Source organism: Haliotis rubra, unplaced genomic scaffold (genome assembly GCF_003918875.1).
Source record: "Haliotis rubra isolate DU_JTF1 unplaced genomic scaffold, ASM391887v1 Scf124, whole genome shotgun sequence".
Taxonomy (NCBI): Eukaryota; Metazoa; Mollusca; class Gastropoda; order Lepetellida; family Haliotidae; genus Haliotis; species Haliotis rubra.
In genome coordinates, this window is record NW_025765159.1 from 324,174 (window position 1) to 347,369 (window position 23,196).

At 40.6% G+C, this 23,196-nt stretch overlaps 1 protein-coding gene across 1 annotated transcript in view; it reads left to right on the top strand.

Annotated features, from left to right (window-relative positions):
• LOC124266201 (gamma-aminobutyric acid receptor subunit beta-like) overlaps window positions 1-3,157 on the top strand; it is a 78,958-nt gene extending 75,801 nt beyond the window's left edge. The window contains exon 9 of the mRNA XM_046701005.1: window positions 1,194-3,157. Within this exon, the coding sequence (XP_046556961.1) occupies window positions 1,194-1,571 (378 nt within the window). The 3' untranslated portion in view covers window positions 1,572-3,157. The remainder of the gene's footprint in view (window positions 1-1,193) is intronic.
• Window positions 3,158-23,196: the final 20,039 nt, after the last annotated feature.

The window sequence follows — 23,196 nt, forward strand, 5'->3', positions numbered from 1 at the left end:
GAAATTCGCAACTTTTTTCACTCTTTGTCGAGCATGAATAAATTCTGTGTCACTCAAGCTCTCAAGCGAGAGTGTTCTGAAAAACCTTGCCTCCACGCTGTCGTTTTCACACATAAATCAGGTCTCTGGCACCAATGGGAGGCAAACCAACGCTCTGGTTTGATCCAATCAACCGTATTTCACTCGGTTATCTCCATTCAAAGCCATGACGCTTTTACAAAAATTCCTTAGATCATGTTGGGATTTCGTTTTTGCCTGATTTATCGTGTACTTTAAAAGATGAAATCTTATTTAAACAAGTTTCAAGAATTCCATAAAATAGGCTTCGTGGTGTTTTTGCTGTGCCGTGGAAGGACTGCACATTTTTATTCCTGAACTTTACGACCTAGTTTACAGACGTGATACCGTCTTTAAATGCACAAAACGTTTATCGCATTTTTTATTAGTAATGAACCAAGAGATGCTGTGTCAGCAAATTATCCCTTGTGATAATATTCGCCTTGTAATCGATTGTTAATTGATTGGGCTTGCACACAAGAAGAGCTATCGTTCATGACCCTTGGTTCTGTTAAGATCTTGATGCTTTGTGACAATATTTCTGGATTCGGTTTTTGTTTCTACCAGTCGCAAACCAATAATAGTCTTCAGGAGTCATTCAGATCTGCAGTTTCTCTTAACTGGACAAATCATTGTTTTGATTAATCAAAGAATCAACGATTACTTTGTGCGAACTGTCGTGATGTTTCCAAAGTGATGTTACGGCTAGGATGACGGATGGCATGAACCAATTCCACTATAACATAAAAGAATGCTAATCTCTGTGCTTTGGTATCGGTACCAGTAAAAATATATCCGAACATTAATATAACATGACGTGCAATTTTATGAATAGCTGCAACTCCAACTTAAAGGAACTGTATTTCTGGCGCCACGGTCACCAAATCCCAAAATATTAAAGCATATACAGTCCTTCGATCTGAGGTGGTTTCCCCTGTACTCCTAATACAAATAGGTAATAATTACAGCCCTGTGATATTTGATCGGGATCAGTTTTGTTACACCTATAAATTTATTTGCGCTTTCTATGTACCCATTGCCTGAAATCAACTACAGTGATCAGTCACTCCCACACGTAACACTATCGCAATCCTGTTCAACTAGATATGAACGTAATTAATTCGTGTTTGTTTCAGAACAACACCTATGACGCTATGGAACTGAAGGAGATCCGGATGTCCCCTGTCATGGGGATCAGAAACAACCAAACCTTCACTGCAGACGTCGAGGCTGAAGGAGCAGAGCCTCCCAATCTTCGCATGGCACCTTCAATTCCAAGAACGTATGTTTCCCATGGTTACCTGCCCAGCAATCTTGTGCGCAGAAGGAATAGCAACTCCCAGCCAAAGAAGAGGCGCCTCTTTTCAAATTTCAAGCAAAAGGCGAAGTCCATCAAGGTGAAAATACCCAGAGTGCAGGACGTGAACACCATTGACAAATATTCCAGGCTTATGTTCCCGTTGCTGTTTTTAGCTTTCAACGGCACCTACTGGGTAGTTTACCTTTTCGTGTGACAATTTGCATGATCCTGATGAAGGTCAGTGGATGATGATGATGTAGATGATGACGACGATAATGACGGTGAAGATGATGGTGGTGGTGATGATGATGATGATGATGATGATGATGATGATGATGATGATGATGAATATTGTTGTCCTTGATACTCTCGCATTGAAAGTACCAGAAGAACCCAGGAAGGATTCATTTTTGAAGGGTTAGGATTGTCTCGTGGACCATTTAGCACCAACGCTCGAAGCGAACTTCAATCATAAAACACTGTTTGCTGAGGTTCACCTCGATGTTTGAGAAGTACTGATGGAAGAATGTCACCCACTGTATTCAGTGAAAGCAATGAAGAGCCGGCACAAAGGAAGCATCGTCAGTCGGCTGTAACGGAGTTTCAACAAACATTAGCCTTCCCAAACACCGGGAGAGTTGTGCTGTACAAAGGAACGACGATGCCGACGTTAATCCCAACAACGGCAACTGGATGAACTCATGAATAGGTTTTGGATCAACGTGTATCTTGGTGAAGTCTTTAACGAGGAAGTGCTCATAATAGGGGGTCTGTATCACAATAGTTTCACAGACGTTTCAAAATGCATGTGTCGGCAGTTTTATCAAAATGTGTGAATGTAAGATGTACATTGTAAAAGGTGTTGCAATTTCTCCGATCAAATAGTCATTATGTACATACTTGCACCATTGTATTACGCATCGTCATTTTAACATAAGAAATTATATGTTATTTCATTTTATATTTAGTTCTATTTCACAATTCTACCAACAGTTTTAATTATTTGCTTTTTCAAACCATAAAACTGTATTTATTATTTTGTGCCATTAATTCTTTAGTTACCATACACACCTAATTTACATAATAATGCCTCCTTTATATTTAATGAAGTCATTAATGTATCATCAATGTAAATACTTCATTGTCATGGCGTATCTTTTATTTCTGTCAACAACGATGATACTGTCAACACGAAACTATTTCAATCTTATTACACACGTGAAATTGGCATATCACCAGGACTGTGAGACTAGAAACTAGATGTTCAGGTACTAGACATTTCGTGTAAATACCAGTGTTAGAACTATACTGGATTTTACTTCACTTAGAAGAAGTCACTTTCCATTATGCAACGTTCTAAATATGTACATTTAATAAACAGCACATGTGCACGAGGTATATTATTCTCCGGCTTATTGATTGACAGGTGTACATATACCACGCTGCTCATTGCGCATGTATATTGACATATGCTCATTGATGTACATTTCAGTAGGGACCGTCTTCGTATACGTTAAACTCCAGTTTATCAGTTACACCGTATTTCATATCTTACCTTTGATTTTTAAGACTGTTTCAAACCGCTATATAAGTCCTAGGCTTGGTTCGCTTGAGATGATCTACAGAAAAATAGTACAAAGCTAAGAATTAAAATGCATGTATTATTTTAAAACTGTCTTGCTGTATAATAGTGCATGGCTGTGTACTCTGCTGTTCTACGAGAGGAGTAAGATAGGTCTTATTGTAGACATTTAATTGTATTCAAACTCGAAAGATCGAATAAATATTTTTATGCAAAAATATGTTTTTGTTGAAATGCAATACAGTAAGAAAATGTGATAAAAGATCTGAAACATGATGAAAAATATGTATTGGGGTTTCTGCCTCAGAGTACCTCAGCGTCTGTGAGGGAAGCCCTGAGCGATGTTTCAATTTTGATAGGTACGTACACCCTTCGAGCGCTGGTTTGGTGTTGAGACCAATGATCATAACTGGAACGATTCTGGGATTCTAACACACGATCAGAAGATCCTGCCACAAGATGGCACATAACTCTACAAACTCTGGACCCTTGAGGGCGTCGGAATGTTTACAATTAAGTATTTATAAGGTGTTTGCCAAACGTTAAAAGTGTATGATTACCAGTCGTGGTGGTTGCCTGTGGTGGTGGTACGAAGAGGGTTCCAGAAGGGCTCCGGGGGGGTACTAGTAGGGTTCATTGAGGGTTCCAGAAGGGCCCAATGAGAGCTCAAGAAGGGATCCAGGAGGGTTCCAGAAGGGTTCCAGGAGGGCTGCAGAAGGGTCCCAGGAGAGCTCTATGAGAGTTGCAGAAGGGTCCCAGGAGGGTCCCAGGAGGGTCCCAGGAGGGTCCCAGGAGGGCTCCAGAAGGGTCCCAGGCGAGTTCCATGAGGGTTCCAGAAGGGTCCCAGAAGGGTTCCAGAAGGGTCATAGGAAAGCTCCAGAAGTGTTCCTGAAGGTTCCAATAGGGTTTCAAAAGGGTCCCAGGACGGTTCCAGGATTTTCAAGAAGGCTGCAGAAGGGTCCCAGGAGAGCTCTATGAGAGTTGCAGAAGGGTCCCAGGAGGGTCCCAGGAGGGTCCCAGGAGGGCTGCAGAAGGGTCCCAGGCGAGTTCCATGAGGGTTCCAGAAGGGTCCCAGAAGGGTTCCAGAAGGGTCATAGGAAAGGTCCAGAAGTGTTCCTGAAGGTTCCAATAGGGTTTCAAAAGGGTCCCAGGACGGTTCCAGGATTTTTAAGAAGGCTCCAGAAGGGTTCCAAAAGTGTTCTAGGAGAGTGCAATGCTGACCCTCCTGGACTCTGTTCTTAAGTCACACACTGGCTGTGATTTTCTGTGGTGTCGAGGAGAGATATGAGGCCCGTGTTGTTACTGTGGCTGATGTGCATGTATATAACGTAACAGTTATATACATGTTTATAAAATGCAAATCTCTTGTATATAGATAAGTGTAGCTTAACCCCTTTCAAAAACGATCGCGTTTAGTTCCATCAAGCCTCTAATACTATACTTACTGCATAATGCGTTGTCGTGTGTGACGTCATACAGTTATAGGCCACAAGTATATGTATGAATGTATGCATGTGTGTGTGTGTGTGTGTGTGTGTGTGTGTGTGTGTGTGTGTGTGTGTGTGTGTGTGTGTGTGTGTGTGTGTGTGTGTGTGTGTGAAAAATGCGCGTGCGTGCAGATAGAGGTTTGAATGGCGTCTAACATGTTGTTTTGAATTATTGTAATATTCGGCGTCATGGATACATGCGTTTGCCTGCGCTTTTTGTGTCTGCGTGCGTGTGAGCGCATGTGCGTGTGTCTGCTTGCACTAGTCTGAACAAATCTCGGTGTGATAGTGCAAACCACTGAGACAGCATGCCGTATGTTTGATATCAAGTGGCCGGAGTTCAGACAATATCCAGTCCAGCGGCGGTGGGGTAGCCTTGTGGTTAAAACGTCCACTCGTCACGCTGAAGACCCGTGTTCGAATCCCGACTTGGGTACAATGTGAAAAGCCTATTTCTGATGTCCCCAGGCGTGATATTGCTGGAACATTGCTAAAAGCAGCACAAAATCATACTCACTCTCTCACTCACTCTATCTACCCCTCTACGGATGCCGTATTTACATATAAAGTGAGTTTAGTTTAACGTTACTTATAGCAATATCATAGCAATATCACCACAGGGGACACCAGAAATGGGCTTCACACATAGTACTCATGTGGGGAATCGAACACGGGTCTGTCACGTTGAAAGCGAACGCTTAACTACTAGGCTACCCCGCCGCCCCACTTGATTGGCAAAGGAAACGTTGGCAAACGCCGGATTGAACCCAAACAATATGCCTACAAACTAGTTAAGCCAACAAATGATATATCGTAGAAACACCAATTTTATCTCCAGACCATATACCTAAGGTATTGATGCCATGACACTTCGAAATATACCATAGGTACAAATTACATTATAAACGCAGTTCAGACTTTGTGCAATAAACTCAATATTTACTGTAGGTAAAAGAATTGTATTAATACCATATATCTCACCGTCGTCTAGACTACATATTAATATTTTGACATTTCATAAAACCGTTTTTGACGGGAGCCAGTCAGTGATGTTGTCGTGCCAAGGTCTGCTAATGGGTTATCGTACAGCAGCGCATGGGTACACCCCAAGAGCGACAACGTCTCTTGCAGCTCTTGTTCCATCAGTGGCTGTGACGGCAACGTTCACGGCTCAGGGTATGTCTGTCTTCATAAACTGCTTCTGGTTTGGCTTGAAATCATTAAAACGTATCTGACATTAAATCGTATTACATTTCACAGTCTATAGGCCTTTCCCAGCCAGCAGACTGTGTGTCTATTGTTGTTGGTCGTTAGCATTTGGATGGCGACGTCAGTATTCGATTTCAGTGTTGCGTTCGTAATGTTCATCAACGTATTTCTGTGCTCAACTGATGACTAAGGGGTTTTCCGTTAACGTTGATTCAGCCAGTATTTCAGTTCTAGGAATATATGTCAGGTTAGTTCAGGTTAGTGCAGGTAGCGACTGGTTAGTGAAGCCTACGTGCATAGTTAATATTCTGACATTGTACGGATCATGAGCCTGACTTCCACAACTTAGGGGCGCAACTCTGCACAGCTAATTACAAACATTTGGCATTGCCTTTCAACAAATGGACATGGCTACACTGCTGACAAGAATTATAATGAGCCGGAATGTGGGATTCTAAAACACGATCGTCGAATTCTGGAGTAAGTAAGGGAAAAACTCTTCGCAGTAGATTGCCGTTGTCTTTATGCATCTTTGAAGAAATTACAATATTTATCCAAATATACGTCAACATTCCTCCCACGTATAGGTGAGGTGAAATTGGGTTTTACGTCGTGCTTGAGAATATTTCGCTCATATGACGACGTGCATGCGTGTGTATGTCCCACGTATAGATTTAACGAGGCTCACGTGTCAGGTTATTTATTGACACTATATATACAAATGGCATTTCATCAAACACAATCTGATCGATATATCGCTTGAGACAACGTATCGGTATGGCACCAGCAGATTGCTACCAACAGAAAGGTATCCTATCGGCACCTCGCCTGCGTAGGAGTTTTGCCTCGTCAATAGATGTCACGGATGGGAAGCAATTGCGGCTATTATGTAACATCTGTCGCACAGATCTTTATCTTGTCATGAGGTACAACACACACTTCAAGCATGAGCATTATTCCCGCCAGTCTCCATTATCCACTGAAACAGGTTTCATAAGGCTGAAAAGGCAAAATAGTGGCGACGATTATATCAATTAATCATTGAGAAAATATTATTATTATCGACGAGTTGACTGTCATATGGCACGTTATAATAGGCAAACATGAACTTCAGACATGGGCGATATTCTCGTTGAAGATAAATAACGGGATACAAAGAAAATCTGACAATATGACATATAGATGGAGTAGTGAGTGAGTGAGTATGGTTTTACGCCGCTTTTAGCAATTTCCCAGCAATATCACGGTGGACACCAGAAATGTGCTTCACACAATATTCCCATGTGGGGAATCGAACTCGGGTCTTCAGCGTGACGAGCCAACACTGGGCTACCCAATCCCCCCTTTATACATGGAGTTTGTGCCTTGAAGCCATGTAGGTGTGGCGCAAATAGCAGAGCGAGAGATGAGATTATGATGAAACTTCTTGGCCTCCAGGGGTGTTGGGGTAGCCTAGTGGTTAAAGCGTTGGCTCGTCACGCCGAAAACCCGGGTTCGAATCCCCACATGGGTTCAATGTGTGAAGCCCATTTCTGGTGTCCCCCGCCGTGATGTTGCTGGAATATTGCTAAAAGCGGCGTAAAACCAAACTCAGTCAGTCAGTCAGTCAGTCTGGGCCTCCAAGAGCCCCTGATAGTGTTCGTTAATAGGATCATTAATCTGCATTGCTAGAGTCATTTCGTGAATATCAGAGTATCTTTTACCTGATTCCACCCATGTATTGATTACATACCCATGTATTGATTACATGGAAACCGAAGTCGTAAGTGTCATCAGGAATTGTCTTTATGACTGGAGTCCGTCGCTATCCAGTGCAATAAAGTCTTGTGGTGTTTACAACGCCAGTGCTGACCTTCATACAACATCTTTCCAAAGTCTCATATGAATCCCTAGACTTAAGACAGTGTGTTTCTGAACTGGGGCATTTATCGCTTGTATATAACGCTGTCACGAGCTACAGTATTGTGTTAGCGCTAATCATCCCACTTATGGAACAGCTCTCGCGTGCTACCTTGGTAACGTTAAATCATCTCGTGGAGCAGCCTGAATCTATATTGAACAAAATATCATTCTTTTGTTAAATACATTAATTTTTTAAAAAGGTAGTGTGATAATAATCACGGAAGCTGTATAGATGTATTTTGGAAATAGGAAATCCTAACAGTCCAAGGTCATTGAATTGCGATAGTGGCACACTGGGTGACAATGAATACTGGCGTTGGCTCGAAACAATGGATGTTGTCTTATTCATGTTAAATTTCCTTTTTTTTGTCTCCAGATATAAAGCAGCACACTTGACTAGAGGCGAGCCGTCATTGATACAGGGAATACTGACTTCGATGGCAATTCAAAACACCGCCTGCGTTCATATTCGCTTTATCATGGGTAGCCTAGGGGTTAACGCGTTGGCTTATCACGCCGAGGACCCGGGTTCGATTCCCCACACGGCTACAAGCCCATTTCGCGTGCCTTCCACCGTGATATTGCTGGAATATTACAAAAAGCCTCGAAAAACTAAACTCATCATTGAGGAGAAAATCGTTCATAATCATCGGGAGACTCTGCCCCAGCAGAGCCCGATTATGACTCAAGTGTATATATGTACGGCGCTTAGATTGACGTACTGGTGAAGATGGAAGGTCGCGCAGAAAGTGGTCTGCATGTGTTCATATGGGCGACTTTCATGAGTAAAAAATCATCATTCTCAGTCATGGAGCATGGACACACCACCAGGATGCAGTATCTTGAACCAGTCTTTGGTTTGTTCCTTTAATACCGGCATCCAGGCAGGGTAACAACAAGCATTATCTTACCTTCATGTAAAATACTTTAATTTCATTGGTCAATGACGCTTTAACAAGTTTCCGTGTCACCCCTCCCAGGAGGGTGATAACTGGAAAAAATATTACCCGCTGCCACGGTAACCGCCAAGCTCCCCGCCGAGAAGCTGAAGCGCTAACAATCGTATGACGTCATAATATGACGCATGCCGTGCCCGGAGTTCGAAAACCGTTCGATCAGCTGTTTTTGTGTTCACTTTGTACAGATTTATTTTACCGACTTTCATTGCTTTATTTAAGCTATTTTATACATTGTGTGGTTTGCACACTCAACTTAAACATAATTAACCATTTTTATAGGCGTTTTTAGCTTGTCAGAATATGTTTCACTGATTTTAAAAATCCAGTCTAGAGGCAGACGCCATTTTGTTTAAATGTCATATAGTCGGTCGCTATCTTTAACATAAAATAAAATGATATTTTGTACATTTAGCATGGCGGTAAGATAAATACGTTGTATGCTTCTCCCTCGGGTAATACGGTCTGATGTATGCCTTGTGTAGCAGTGTTATCTCTCGCCTACCGGCTCGGGTGACACTGCTACAAAGAGGCGTACATCAGACCGTATTACCCTCGAGAGAAGCATACAACTTATATTATATTTTAACGTGTTTTGGTATGGGAGAGCTTGGAATCGAACTACCGACTCTGGCTCTCTGACAGGATGCTGCTGAAGATGTTGCTGTTTAACACACGTATTATGTTCCTAACACACGTTTTGACAGCATATTTAAAACAGGAAGTAGAATTATCAGACAGTCCAGGGTAAAATCTCATATGTGTTTATTTCTTTGCAGTTAACTGCAATTGTCGCTATGATCTCGATCAATTTATGAGCGTAGTACATTACAATATATGTGACAACGTATCCTAATCACGCCGGTTGCATTCGTCAAAATTCGCCGAAAATATGCGATGTAACATATAGCACATGTCAAAATAGGGAATTTAGTCGGACTTCCTGTCAGTCACTGAAGCGTCAAATTTGGAAATGTCCTCCACCGGTATAACCAGTCACAAACACATGCAAGGCAAGGCAATTGCTCAGCTGACAAGGAAAAGTCAAAGACGGAATGGAAACGCCGATTTCCGAAAGCCATCTCATATGTCCAACTACACATGTTGTACAAATTGGTTCTCATGATGAGAAAACGTTCCAAACGTTTGAGGACTTTAAAGTTAGTAAGTATATCTGGTTTAAACGTGAACCCCACACGGGCCTGTTTGACCAGGGTCTAGACTTTGAAAAGTCTCTCTAGGGAGAAATAAAGTCAACAAACCAATCGAACAGTTCGATAGTAATTTAGCTGTAACGATGTTTTGGCTAGTCTGGTATGGATCTCTTCTTCACACTAATCATGATAACCGAATATCGATCACTGATACCTCGATGCTTTGGCTTTTCTTTGTAAACAATTCAACATTCAAATTCCAAAAAGGCTTCACACGTCAACAAATTAAATTCTTTGGGGTCTTTAAACATTGGAATTTTTTTTAAAAAGAAAGTAAACTTTGCATTAGAAAAACAAGAAAAACGTGTGTTTTCGTTTGGATATTACGTTTTGGAAGCATTTGGAAATGATTTTAAATTGAACCTCAGAGTAGAAAAAGGTTTATTGTGTAAACTCAATCTGTATGGCGAGAACTTTCCTCTGGGGATGTTTCCATTCACTCTGTTATTGTCGATAAATTTACTTAGAGAAACGATTCTGAGTCGTAGTGTGACACTCCTTTTGGATAATAGGGGATAGTATGTCATTTTGACAAGATGTTTAAATGGAATAAGCGCAAAAACCTTTTCCGCGATCATAGGAAGTTTCTACCAGCAGAAAAAAACACTGTACGGTTCCAACTGTCAGAAGTGAGTGTTTAGGGATAACCATAAGATAGTGAGTGAGCGAGCGAGTTTAGTTTTACGCCGCTCTTAGCAATACTGAAGCAATAGCACGAAGGGGGATACCAGAAATGGGCTTCACACATTGTACCCATGTGGGAAATCGAACCTAGGTCTTCGGCGTGACGAGCGAACAGTTTTACCACTAGACTACCCCACCGCCCCTCCACAAAATAGTGATTATACAAGATGTTTGCGAAATGTCCAACGTAATCTGCGCCACCTTTGGCACAATCAAAAACACATGCAAAGACAAAGGACCCCAAATCATGAAATACCGTACACGTTCTCTCTATTCCTTATGATGTAACTATGGGTTTCACGAGAGCGCAACTGGCGCAATTCCACTTTTAGATAACGCAACGTGATGTAACTGAAATACTGTTCACTAACTCACTCTTTTATTTGTTCGAAGAACATAAACTAACTCGCTCACTCTTATATTTGTTTGAAGAACACTCACTCACTCACTCACTCACTCACGCACGCACGCACGCACGCACGCACGCACTCACTCACTCACTCACTCACCCACCCACATACTCACTCACTCACTCGCTCAATCACTCACTCACCCACCCACCCACTCACTCACTCACTCGCTCAATCACGCACTCACTCACTCACTCACATATTTGTTTGAACAACATGTATAACTTTCTAAACTACACAATGAGCACAGGTTGGCATTCTCACTGAAGGGCTATCCAAACACAATTACAAAACCATTGCGTCCATTCTTGCTTCAAGGTACATGGAATGTGCCAAGTTCCTCACGTCCGACTCAATATCCATTCTCCTTCATGTATTGTATGAGATTCTGCACACGAATTGCACAATGCTCATTACATGAACGCGAGTGTCATATATATTCAAGGAAAGCTGTGTAAGAAGCTCTACAGTCCAACCATTGCCAGTGTACACACGCAAATAGATCATCCCTGTCAATGCATGTTAACATTACCATATAACACTTACATACTGACTGTCGCGAGGCATAATGGGTGTCCATGCATCGGAAAGAACATGAAACGAAAGTTCATTTCTCATTTTTCATCTGCCATTTCAAAGGATATTTTTTATTTCACTAGACAGTATTGACTTGTCTCGGAAATATATAGATCTTGTGTCATCCCTCTGATGACTTCTTGCATGTTTAAAAATACCAAAATATAACTAACATTTGGAAACAGTATATTTCATTGCAATGTGCTTCCTGGTACGAAAGGTTGGAAAGTTTTTTTAAACTTACTGAGAAAGTGTAATCCTAAATATAATATCTATGTTACATTTGACCTCTTTCTCAATGACATTGTGTTTTCATAGTTTCCGTGGGAGCCGTGCCAATTTAACTTGTCAGAGGGGTAAACAAAGTACGTGATCTAGACCTCCAATTGCCCGACTTCCCTTATTGTGGAAGCCTTGGTGGCTGGGTGGGTTAGATCTCTAAAATTGTGTGCTGATGATTAGGTGCCTGTCTCTGAGAGTGAGGGTTCGAATCCCGGACGAGACTCAACCTAACGAAAGTACTAGAATCTGTACTGAGAAAGTGTATTCCCAAATATAAAATATGTTACATTAAGTTTTTTTAGCTTTATTAGATTACGTAGAAGTACATGTTTAACCCTCATATATCTAAACGGGATGAGAACATCATCAACTAGGTCTTATGGTAGCAAGCATACAGCAGTGACCATTGCTCTTTATGTACAATGGTGGGTTGGGTGACCTTGTAGATAAAGCGTTCGCTCGTCACGCCTAAGACCGGTTCGATTCCCCAAATGGGTACAAGGTATGAAGCCCATTTCTGGTGCCCCCACCATGATACTACTGGTATATTGCTAAAAGCTGCAGGAAACTATACTCATTCACGTTTTCAATTTTGTCCTTAACAATTACCAACACGTGAAATTTCAATACAATTGGCAAACTATATAAGAAGAAACGATTTAATGTACATGTGATATTCAACAGCACATCATAATTGCTGGCATTTCTTCTTCTGATCGATATCAAGCGGCTGTGTTATTAATTTAGTGTACAAATATATGTGCGAATTATTCTGAAGAAATATCTCAAACTGCTTACCACCATTCAAACTGAAAAATATAACAAAATATATTGATATTGGTTTCACAAAGGTTGTCGACATGCATGTTTCATGTTAAATACATGAGTAAACTTTTTGACGGGAATTGCAGTAACATCACAAATCAATAAAAGACAACATCTTGAAATTAACCCTTTATCTTTATGGGGCTGTATTCCACCAATAAACAAGTGTTTCCACTTTGTTTTTGTGCATGGTTCTTGATGACAAGCACCACCACTGTACTGTATGGTAGAGTGCGTGATTGTTCTTTGGTCTCAAGCACCTCATTTACTCATGTTTGCATTTATGATGGTATATTCGGGACCAGCATTCCAACACTTTATAAAAACTGTGTCCATCCTGATATTTACATTCACAACTCTATAAATGCCAAAACATATCGAAATCATTTCTAATAAATAAGTATATCAACAAGATTCAATTACACGTTGCCTGTCATCAAATCTGGAAAAGACAACATGTATACAATACGTAAAGATTGTTTAGTAAAAACGTTTTCTTTTGTTTGTTTGATTGTTTGTTTGTTTGTTTATTTGTCAGCAATAGTTCAGCTACATGGTTGCGGTCTGTAAATACTCAAATCTGGACCGGACAATCCAGTGATCAACAACATGCCCATCAATCTACACAATTGGGATACAATTGAGATGCGACCCTGACCACCCGATAGTTGCCTAGTTGTCTTGCTTACAAACATTGTTTGCTGAAGACCAGTTCAAAGGGATATCACCTTGTAGATAACATGTTATTCAGTTAACCCATCAATTCTCACAAATATGGTTAAATCAAAAGAGAGAGTGTCATGTGACTGATTAATCCAGTAATAGCAATAATAGCTGTTTTAAGGTGAGGTGAGGTGAAATTGGGTTTAACGTCGTGCTTGAAAATATTTCGCTCATATGACGACTTGCATGCGTGTGTATGTGTATGTGCGGCTGCTTGTACTAGCCCAGACTTAAGCTGGTTTTATAGTGCTAGCCCACTGAGATACCATGCCGCAGTGAAGCATGAATACCTCACTCAGACACATTATACTGACTCCGAGCCGACCAGTCCTTGTTGTACCCATTAATGCCGAGCGCCAGGCAGGGACCAACAAGTACCATACTTTAACGACTTTTGGTATGACGCGGTCGGGGATCGAACCCGCGACCTTCGGCTCTCCAGCTGTTTTAAGAACAACGTTAATGATATCAACATTCTGTCCTCCCAAAGAGTAAAATCGCTTTTCTATTAAGCAGAATAAAACTTTAACATTGCTTTTCATTAAATTTAATGGCAGTGCATCGTTGGTTTAATATTTGGTCTTGGCCAGACTTCGATTTATTGTTGTTATTTACCAACATAATAAATTATATAAAAGCAATAAAACCCGTACCATGATCGGAAGAAACCTCTTAACGTAACTCTACTGCTTATCATATTTTACGAATGTCGAAGGCTTTGTGGATCGGGACCCAGATCCAGCAATCTGTACCTTATGTGGTAAGATTAATACGTGTCCTTCTGAGAAATGTTTCCTGTTGTGCACCGACACAATGAGAAAGATGTACAACATTTCTGAAACAAATATTCAAGCTACTTATGGAATGATGGTCTTGTGTGCCGTCCATGTCCAGATCACCAGATCGTCGCTGCAACTGGATTAAATCACCACAAGATATGAAACAGCTTTGAATCAATTTTTGAGTGGTTGTATAAACTAAACTTCACCTACACAATATGTTTGGTCCTCTGTTTCTTCTGTATGTGCCTTAATCATAGTGCTAAGTTTCCCCCAACCACAATGTCTACATGTTCAGACGTTGTAAGGTCTGAATGCTGTGAGTGACAAATTGTTGCATATTTCTCACAGAAAATACACAGGATGGAGTTTGTCTTCAAAACAGCACAAGAACAGTTGCGTAGTTTCTTTATCTTTGTCATCAACAGATACATCGATTATCATCCAGAAACAGCTGTCTTTAAATGTATGAGGTACCATTCCAAATCCTGTCCAAGCAACTGCATCTAAAGTATCTCTGCATGTCGAAGCAAAACAATATATTTTACATCGATATTTGGTCGACATGGTGTCTGACCGCTTTAAGTCATTGCGAAGTGGTTCTGTGATTGGCAACGTTGCCATTCTGTGGACTTGATGCACCGATATCTTGGAAAATAAAATATACTGACCACACAATGTCGCACACACTGTTCCGTCAACATTGTATAATGTATCAATGTATCAGTTTCATATGTAATGAATATGTAATCTTACCAGACAATGTTTGATATTTTTATTTGCAACCTCACATGCTTCTCAAATATCAATCAGAAAAAAACAGTGTAACAAGTTTCATGTTATGTAAATGTACAATCTATGTAGAGAGAGAGAATTGCAAATTTGCACAAAGTTTTCGCACTATATGTTTCAGACAATATAAAAAAGAAATCTCGTAAAAATATAAATAATTCATTTCTGCAAAGTGTTAATGATGACAAACATTTTAAGTGTACATTGCCATTCATATTATGTACTTTCCCCTAATGCCATCTCTATCATCTCTCTGTATACTCTCGAGACATTCACACCAAAATAGCGTAGACAGAAGTTTATACAACAAAAAGTGTTAAAGAGTGATGGTGAAAATATGCGTTCAAATTCAATACTGTGTCTTTCCGTTAACCGCAACATACCCACAACAACTCACCCGACAATAGCGGAAAGGTGCGAGCCGCTCTGGTTTGTTGTTTGGATCAGTTAAATGTAGTTGGATCACCAATTAACTTCTCATTGACTGACTTCGGCTTATGTATACAAGATTACTATTGTTTGAATCTCAAGGGACCAAATTTCCATTTCGAGTCATCGTGTGTATTTATAAGACGAATTCGTGTAACCGGAAATCAAATGATGACAAAAATAGCAGGGAATGGTCGGGACCGACATGTTCTTCGTGTAATGCATAATATTCGAGACACCGGCATTCGACTCATCGGGATTTGACTGTACTTGTAGCGTTTATCCTTGCAATAAGAAGGCTTGTTTACATTCCACAAATATATACAGACATTTTAAGAGATAAGCTGATTTACAACAAAACATTGTCAGATTATCTACCTCTAACTTATTTGTAGGCAAGGAATATCTATGATAAAACTGCGTATTAAGCCATGTCCACGAAATTTGGAGTGAGATCTGTATTCATCTAACCATAAGTGGGTACAAAATTGATATCGAACTGTTTCTCATAATCAAATGTATAATTATTAAATGTCAGTGACACGATTAATAAGAGAAAAGTTTCATTTTACATGTAACTTATAGAGTCTTGGACATTGTTATTTTGCTTGTGATGCCCAATGGGATGTGTTTTGTTTTATGTGGCTATTCTCCAGAGTTAACGTTTTATATTTTGTAAAGATGCATCAGTGTTGACGAAATTAATGTCACACAGGAGAATATTATATTACTCAAGAGTAGAAAGTGTTGGATTTTCACGTAGCACGCTGACAAACGCATATTAATATTAAAGTTACGTTTTCAAAATTACATCCAGACGTTGACCCATCTATTTTTAATCGCATGCTAACAATTGAAACTTCGTAAAGATCATTACACTAGTACTTACAAAATAAATACATGTTCGTAGCCTACTGTTGGATGTTGAATCTATGAAGCGTCCTTTCCATAATGATCTATACTTTTCCACTAGGTGATGGTCGGAAGGGGGGATAACTCTCACGGGTAATATTTCCACACATCTTATTTTCACAACTGTAGTGACATCAGTTAACGAACTTTGCAAAGCGGATGAAAAAGCTATGACTTTTGACAATGTGCCCATATATTTTTTACGGATGTAAGGGAGTTTTTAGCACAATGTTGGTACATTCTTTACTTGAAGTTTTGTAGAATATTTACACCTGGGCCTGTCTCTGGGACTGGGTTTTAGGTTTAACCAAAAGTATTTGCAGACAGTAATACGAAATCAACATTCAGTGATTGTGCAGTTCGGTTAGATACAAATATGTAATATTTTTGTGATGTCATTATTGTATTTTGCTTTACTCCTTCCATATACTGTGAAGTTCGGCTACCGAACTTTAAAATAAAGTTAGGTTGTTGTTGTTTTTGCTGTTTCATTAAATCAAAGACGAAATCCAAGAACATGATGCATAGCGGCATAAAAAGTTAACAAACTTCTTACATCGTTTTTTTCAGCAGACAAATATAATCCTAATTAATCCCCTGCCATTTGAACAGTGTAACGAAAGAAGTTCCGATGTAGCTCGGAGGTAAATAATCATGATAGATTACTGAACAATGGTTAAGACTGCTCTAAAGAAATATGTCACCATAGCTGCTGAAGGCACCAGACAACCTTGGAGTCTCAGACCACTTCCGCCTTTGTAAAGCTGCTGCAGATTACGTCAATTAAGGGCAATCTCAGACAGGTTCCTAATCTTCTGTTAGTTAAATAGCATCGTGTCTGGGTCTTAACCTCGGCAATATCCTACTGGCTTCCCAATGAACGTGTCACGGCATGGAGTACAAATTACGTTAATGTAAATGTAAGCGACAAATTCCTTTCCAACAGAAATCTCGATTGTATATTAGCTAATATCATGAACACGTGTTTATGTACCACACTATTACAATAGACCTCCAACTGTTTCATCGAAAGTATTGTAAACACGTGCATAAACAGATGATTGTATTCGGCACATATGCTATGCTGTACTAATGCCCCGGGACACCAGTAGTACAGTGGCGCATCGGAGTTGCCTCCCTTAACCGTGTCAGGATCCCTATGAGTTGGTTCAAACACCAAACTCGCAATGCTTATAATCCTTAGTCGATAGCTAGTACTCAGTGGGTGAGTATGGTTTTACGCCGATTCTAGCAATAATATAGCAATATCACTGCGGGGGACGCGAGAAATGGGCTTCACACATTGTACCCATGTGGGGAATCGAACCCAGGACCTCAGCGTAACGAGCGAACCCTCAATCCCGGTAGCTTTTAAACAACTGCAAACGAACACATGTATCCAAAAATACAGCGTCCACAATAAATTGCTTCGCGTGTTGTTTTACGCCGCTCGAATATATCCAGTCAAGTGTCATAATTCAGTCTTGATCAGACATTTGAGTAGAGAACTGTTTTAAGCTTACAATATAGATTTCTGTTTAGTCATTGCATAAGTAAAATCATTCAAAAACAGGATGGCAGCACCACAGGTTTCAAATAAGATACACCGGTATGGGATAGGGGAGGTCCGAACTAGTTGAGCTAGCGTAGTGGACGAAGTGTTAGCTCGTGACATCGAAAACACGGGTTCGATTACCCACATGCTTACATTTTTGGTGTCCCCGTAATAGTGTTGCATATTCACTCACTCACCCGCTTACTTACTAAAATGACCCATGAAGATCCGGGGTTAGAATTGGTCTTCAGCAACCCAGGCGTGCCGTTACGGGATCGGGTGATCAGGCTCGCTGACCAGGTTGACACATGTCATGGTATCCCAGTTGCGTAGATTGATGCTCATGCTGTTGATCACTGGATTGTCTGGATTATTTACAGAGCCGTCTTACTGGATTATTTAAACAAAAAACACACAACAAACAATCAAACTAAATCATCTCCAGCTGCGCCCAGCAGATACAGATTCGTTGACCATTCTGCATGCTGAAGGAACTGAAACATTGTTCCATTGATGAAATCAGTAAAAAGACGGATGTGTACAGAAAATCATATGTCATGTTATCCAAAGAGCTTAGTATTTTGGTGGGTCTATTTTCAATCTCAGTCATGTCGAATCCTGAATGGTCAATTGAACTAACACCGCGTCAAGAAGTATTTGCAATGCGATCTCACATTCTGGATACCGCAGGACTTCCGGGATTTTGGTGGAATAATAGCGGTGCGGTGCTGTGTACTGTTGGTACCGTGCAAAACAACGGTTCAAGTTTACCACTGACTTCATTCCTCTAAAATGCATTAAAAGTTAGGGAGAGGAAAAACGTTTATTGTTTTCACGCTCCTCTTTGGACTGAATTCCCAGAGTGCAATAAAATGCAACGAGGTGCTCTTGTAGTCTAAACACGTTTTCGTGGCACGACGATGTGCATTTTAGAACAAACGAACGTTTATTTGCATACTATGAATAATTTCTGAGAAAATATTTTTTCTGGGATTTCGCTCTGCAGTTCAAGCATGTTTGACCCTGCCTGAAGTCACCGCAAGGGAAATTAACTCTAAACGGATATACGTTCTTAGGACAAGTCCATTAATTTGCATCGATTCAAAAGCTTTTCAACATCCAAGATGAATTTATTCCTAAAAGAGAAAGTTTAATATATAATTTTTGCAATTAGTTTTGAACATTTTTCAGGGGCTCACAAGTGAAAAGGTCTCTTTCATCATTTTATTAATTTGAATGTCAAGCATTGATAACATTATTGCTTTTTTATAATTTAGTAAAAGTGGTCCTCTTTCTGCACTCTGGCACAATTACATCGGGTAGAAATTCTTTCAGCAGCTGGAATCAACGTGTGTCGTCCACATACCCCTTTGGGCGGGCGCTTTCACGAAGTTTTGTCAACAAGGCAAGGTCTCGTTTCTAATTGTTATAAGATTAACCTTACGGTCGAACTGATCTTCCGAACTGAACTCCAAGATAATAACTTTTCTTGGATTCTTGGTCAGTTTCTCTGAGGGATATTCTTCCAAATGTCTAAACTTCCTGTACACTTTAAAGACAATAGCTTTGGATCACTCTGCAAAAGGACTCGGCGAAAAGACTTAATATGTCGGTCCAGGTGTTCTTTGGTCCTTTTCTTCTTGGAAGACTGAGTAAACAAATCTGTTGCAGCATGTCTTGGTGAGACGCGTATCATACTTTGATATATTGATGTATATTAAGAGCGATATAGGGTATACTGCGAGTTCACTCAGACATCCAATATTTGTGGCACGTCTTGGAACTATCAGGATGTTTTCGCCGTTGTTATTGTAAAGTGTCACTGATGTTTCTGCTCAGGTTTTGGAATAATTGCATTTTCGATTTTTTAGCTGATATCCCCATACATCCGAACCATCGGCTGTTACTGGCACCACTTCAGCACAGTTTCGGTGCAAGGATATAACAGAAGAGAGACTGGTGCCTGTGGCTAGGCAGTGTTGAAGTTTGGACCACTTTTGTATTGCATTTCCTCTCACTGTGTCGACTGTGCCCTTGAAGGATCTGTTCCTGTGGGAATGCACTCCAAGACAAGTGGCGATATTCATGTTACCCAAACTAAACGGAGAACTCGAGGTTTCAGGATCGAACTCTGTCCTTGTCCTCAGGTCCAGAAAAAGATGCATAGGTCAGCATAAAAATGCAATAAGAAAGAATGTTATGGAACGCTTCGTTCCTGTCATACTTACTTTAATATAGAAATCTCTAAAGAGACTTTCAGTGACTTAACCAACCGAATAGCTGAAAGCTGGGCTTACAAGGAGACAACGACAAATGACAAACGTTGTTTCCATAGTGGCACTACATGTCACCTATGGAATAATTTATATCTAGGCTCATACTAATTTGATTTGTTATGTCTGTAATAGAAGTTTGATATATTGCTTTGGATGTTTATGCTCCTCTATTTTGGATAACCTTTGATAAAAGGATGGTTCATCTTAATTGGGGTTTTAATTTTGATAACCAAATACAAGTTGACAACCATACACTTGAACGTAACTGAAAAACGTAGACGCCAGAGTTCGATCTGTCTTGATTAACAAATTTCGCTTGGCGTTAAAGGCAAAAATAAATTTAGTAATGACAATTATGAGAATGGATCACTGAAAAGACATTACAATATTCCAGGTCTCAATAAAGTTTCATTGTTTTACTGGAGACATATTTAGGACATACCGAAATTTGATGTATCATTTGCTGTGACTAACATGATGTCCAACGCGATTCCCTCCATCGATATGTACAGTGGTTTTCTTTAGTTGAAACATTGAATTGCCTTTGCATGTGTTTGTGACGGGTGACATCTGAATGAGTGAGTTTAGTTTTACGCCACACTCAGCAATATTCCGGCTATATGGCGGTGGTCAGTAAATAATCGGGTCTGGACCAGACAATCCAGTGATCAACTGCATGAGCATCGGTGTACGAAATTGGGATACGATGACATTTGTCAATCAAGTCAGCGAGCCTGACCACCCGATCCCGTTAGTTACATCTGTGGAGTAGGAAACTCTTACCTTTCGCGAAGACCTACTGTTCATCACTAATTGACAATAATTCATAAACACCTGCTCATGATACAGTTGTAATCGAACAATGGACAAGCAGTGATCAAGGAAAATGATATATCGCTTTTGTTGATAATCAGATATAGATATCACCTGTATGTAACACAGACTACCACCAGTTTTCCCTTGATGTCGATTCAACAGATACCACGGGGAGTTAAAGTGTTTTAAAATGAGTCGTGCTGAAACTCATTAGTTCATTATAACCAAAGTTTGTTATTCGCATTTCGACTAAAATATGAAGCAAGTGTCAGGGGCGAAAACAGCAGTTCGTTACCTCCGCCAGTTCGTTACCTCCGCCAGTTCGTTATCCGCCAGTTCGTTATATCCGCCAGTTCGTTACCTCCGCCAGTTCGTTATATCCGCCAGTTCGTTACCTCCGCCAGTTCGTTATATCCTCCAGCTCGTTATATCCGCCAGCTCGTTACATCCGCCAGTTCGTTATATCCGCCAGCTCGTTATATCCGCCAGTTTGTTACATCCGCAAGTCCGTTATATCCGCCAGCTTGTTATATCCGCCAGTTCGTTACATCCGCCAGTTCGTTATATCCGCCAGTTTGTTACATCCGCCAGTTCGTTATATCCGCCAGTTCGTTATATCCGCCAGCTCGTTAAGTTCGTTACATCTACCAGTTCGTTACATCCGCCAGTTCGTTATATCCGCCAGCTCGTTATATCCGCCAGTTCGTTATATCCGCCAGTTCGTTACATCCGCCAGTTCGTTATATCCGCCAGTTCGTTATATCCGCCAGTTCGTTATATCCGCCAGCTTCGTTATGAGGCGATAAAATTGCAATACACGACATATACATAATGTTACCCTGCTGGACGTCAGCAGTAAAGGAGTTAAACAAGGACTGAGCTGGGATTCAGTGTATTGTGTTTGAGTGGAGTGTTCATTGCTTCTTTAAGTGACATTTTAGACGTTGGTGGGATGAAGAGGAACAAGGTATGAGGATTGACCACCTCTGGTGTGTTCATGTAAATGCGGCCTGGTATTTCAGTGGGCTATGACCTTGAAAGGGATATTACGTCTGATTTGTACAAGCAGACACACACAAACACACACTCAGCTACAAACACACGCACGCACACACACACTTACAAACACGCACACGTCTGCACAGTTACAAACACACACGCACACAGTTACAAACACACGCACGCTCAAACACACACAAACACACACGAACACACAGTTACAAACACATGCACGTACGCACACACAAACACAAGCACAGACGAACACGCACAGTTACAAACACACGCGCACACACTTACAAACACATCCACGCACACATCCACACTTACAAACACATATGCACGCACACACAGTTACAAACACCTGCACGCACACACACTCACACACGCTTATGCACATCACTGTATAACTCCAGTAAATTAAACCACATTTCGCCTCAATCGTAAATATTGCAACCATGCAAGCTTAAACTATGTCTCCGAAGAGCTGATCACCATTAGGACATCGCGGAAACAAGACTGGTTCTGTCCTAGCAATGCCATTGCGCTGGTGCGTCGATAAGACTCCATCTACGAGTGAACTGACCGAATGATTATTGCTTTGCTCGGTTTCTTCAATTTGGCAGCCATTAGTAGTGAGAGCCACAGAAATAACCCTCATCAATATTTCCTCCCATGGAAAACCAGAAGGGTTGACAAAGAACATTAAAACGTTGCCACCGTCAACTATTTGTCAAGAAGGATGTATAACTGCGTGCTGAATGAGGGTCATCGTATACTTAGCCTTGGTCCTAACGTCTAAATCTACTTTGGACTTTGCGGCAAGCCAATTCATGGCAAATTAATTCACAGCTAATTCAAAGTACGTTAATTCACGGCAAGTTACGGTACCGGTGTCACGTGTGAATCCATTTCCTGTTTCCCACATTCCGGAAGGTCCATTCAAGCATTCCTCACTAGATTAACTTCCGCTGCAAAGCCGTTGGGCGCTTATGAATTAGAGCGATACAAAATGATCTTTTTCTCTCTCTGATGCAAGTTGATGCCAAGGCGTGAAGACATGTGGGGTCGATTATTGACTTTTCTGCCTCCACTCTCTGTTGGATGGATGCATCAGCTAACTGGTCGATACGTGTTAAATGTGTGTTAATATATTCCCATTTAGTACCTCATTTGATCTTTTCCGCTAATGTAATTATGAGTGCTCAGAACATGAGTGAACTATAGTTACGTCAAAACGCAATTCTTTTTTTCAATTAGTTGGCCGGAGAAACTGAGAAACGATTCATCTTTGTTTAATCTTTCCATAATTAACGTTGAAGGTAATTTATCATTTGGAAACAAGATCTAATGAAAACGAAAGTTTGATTATATTTCTATGGGAAAGATGATTCAGATGTTACTGTGGTTCGTTTGTCTTCTCATTGATGT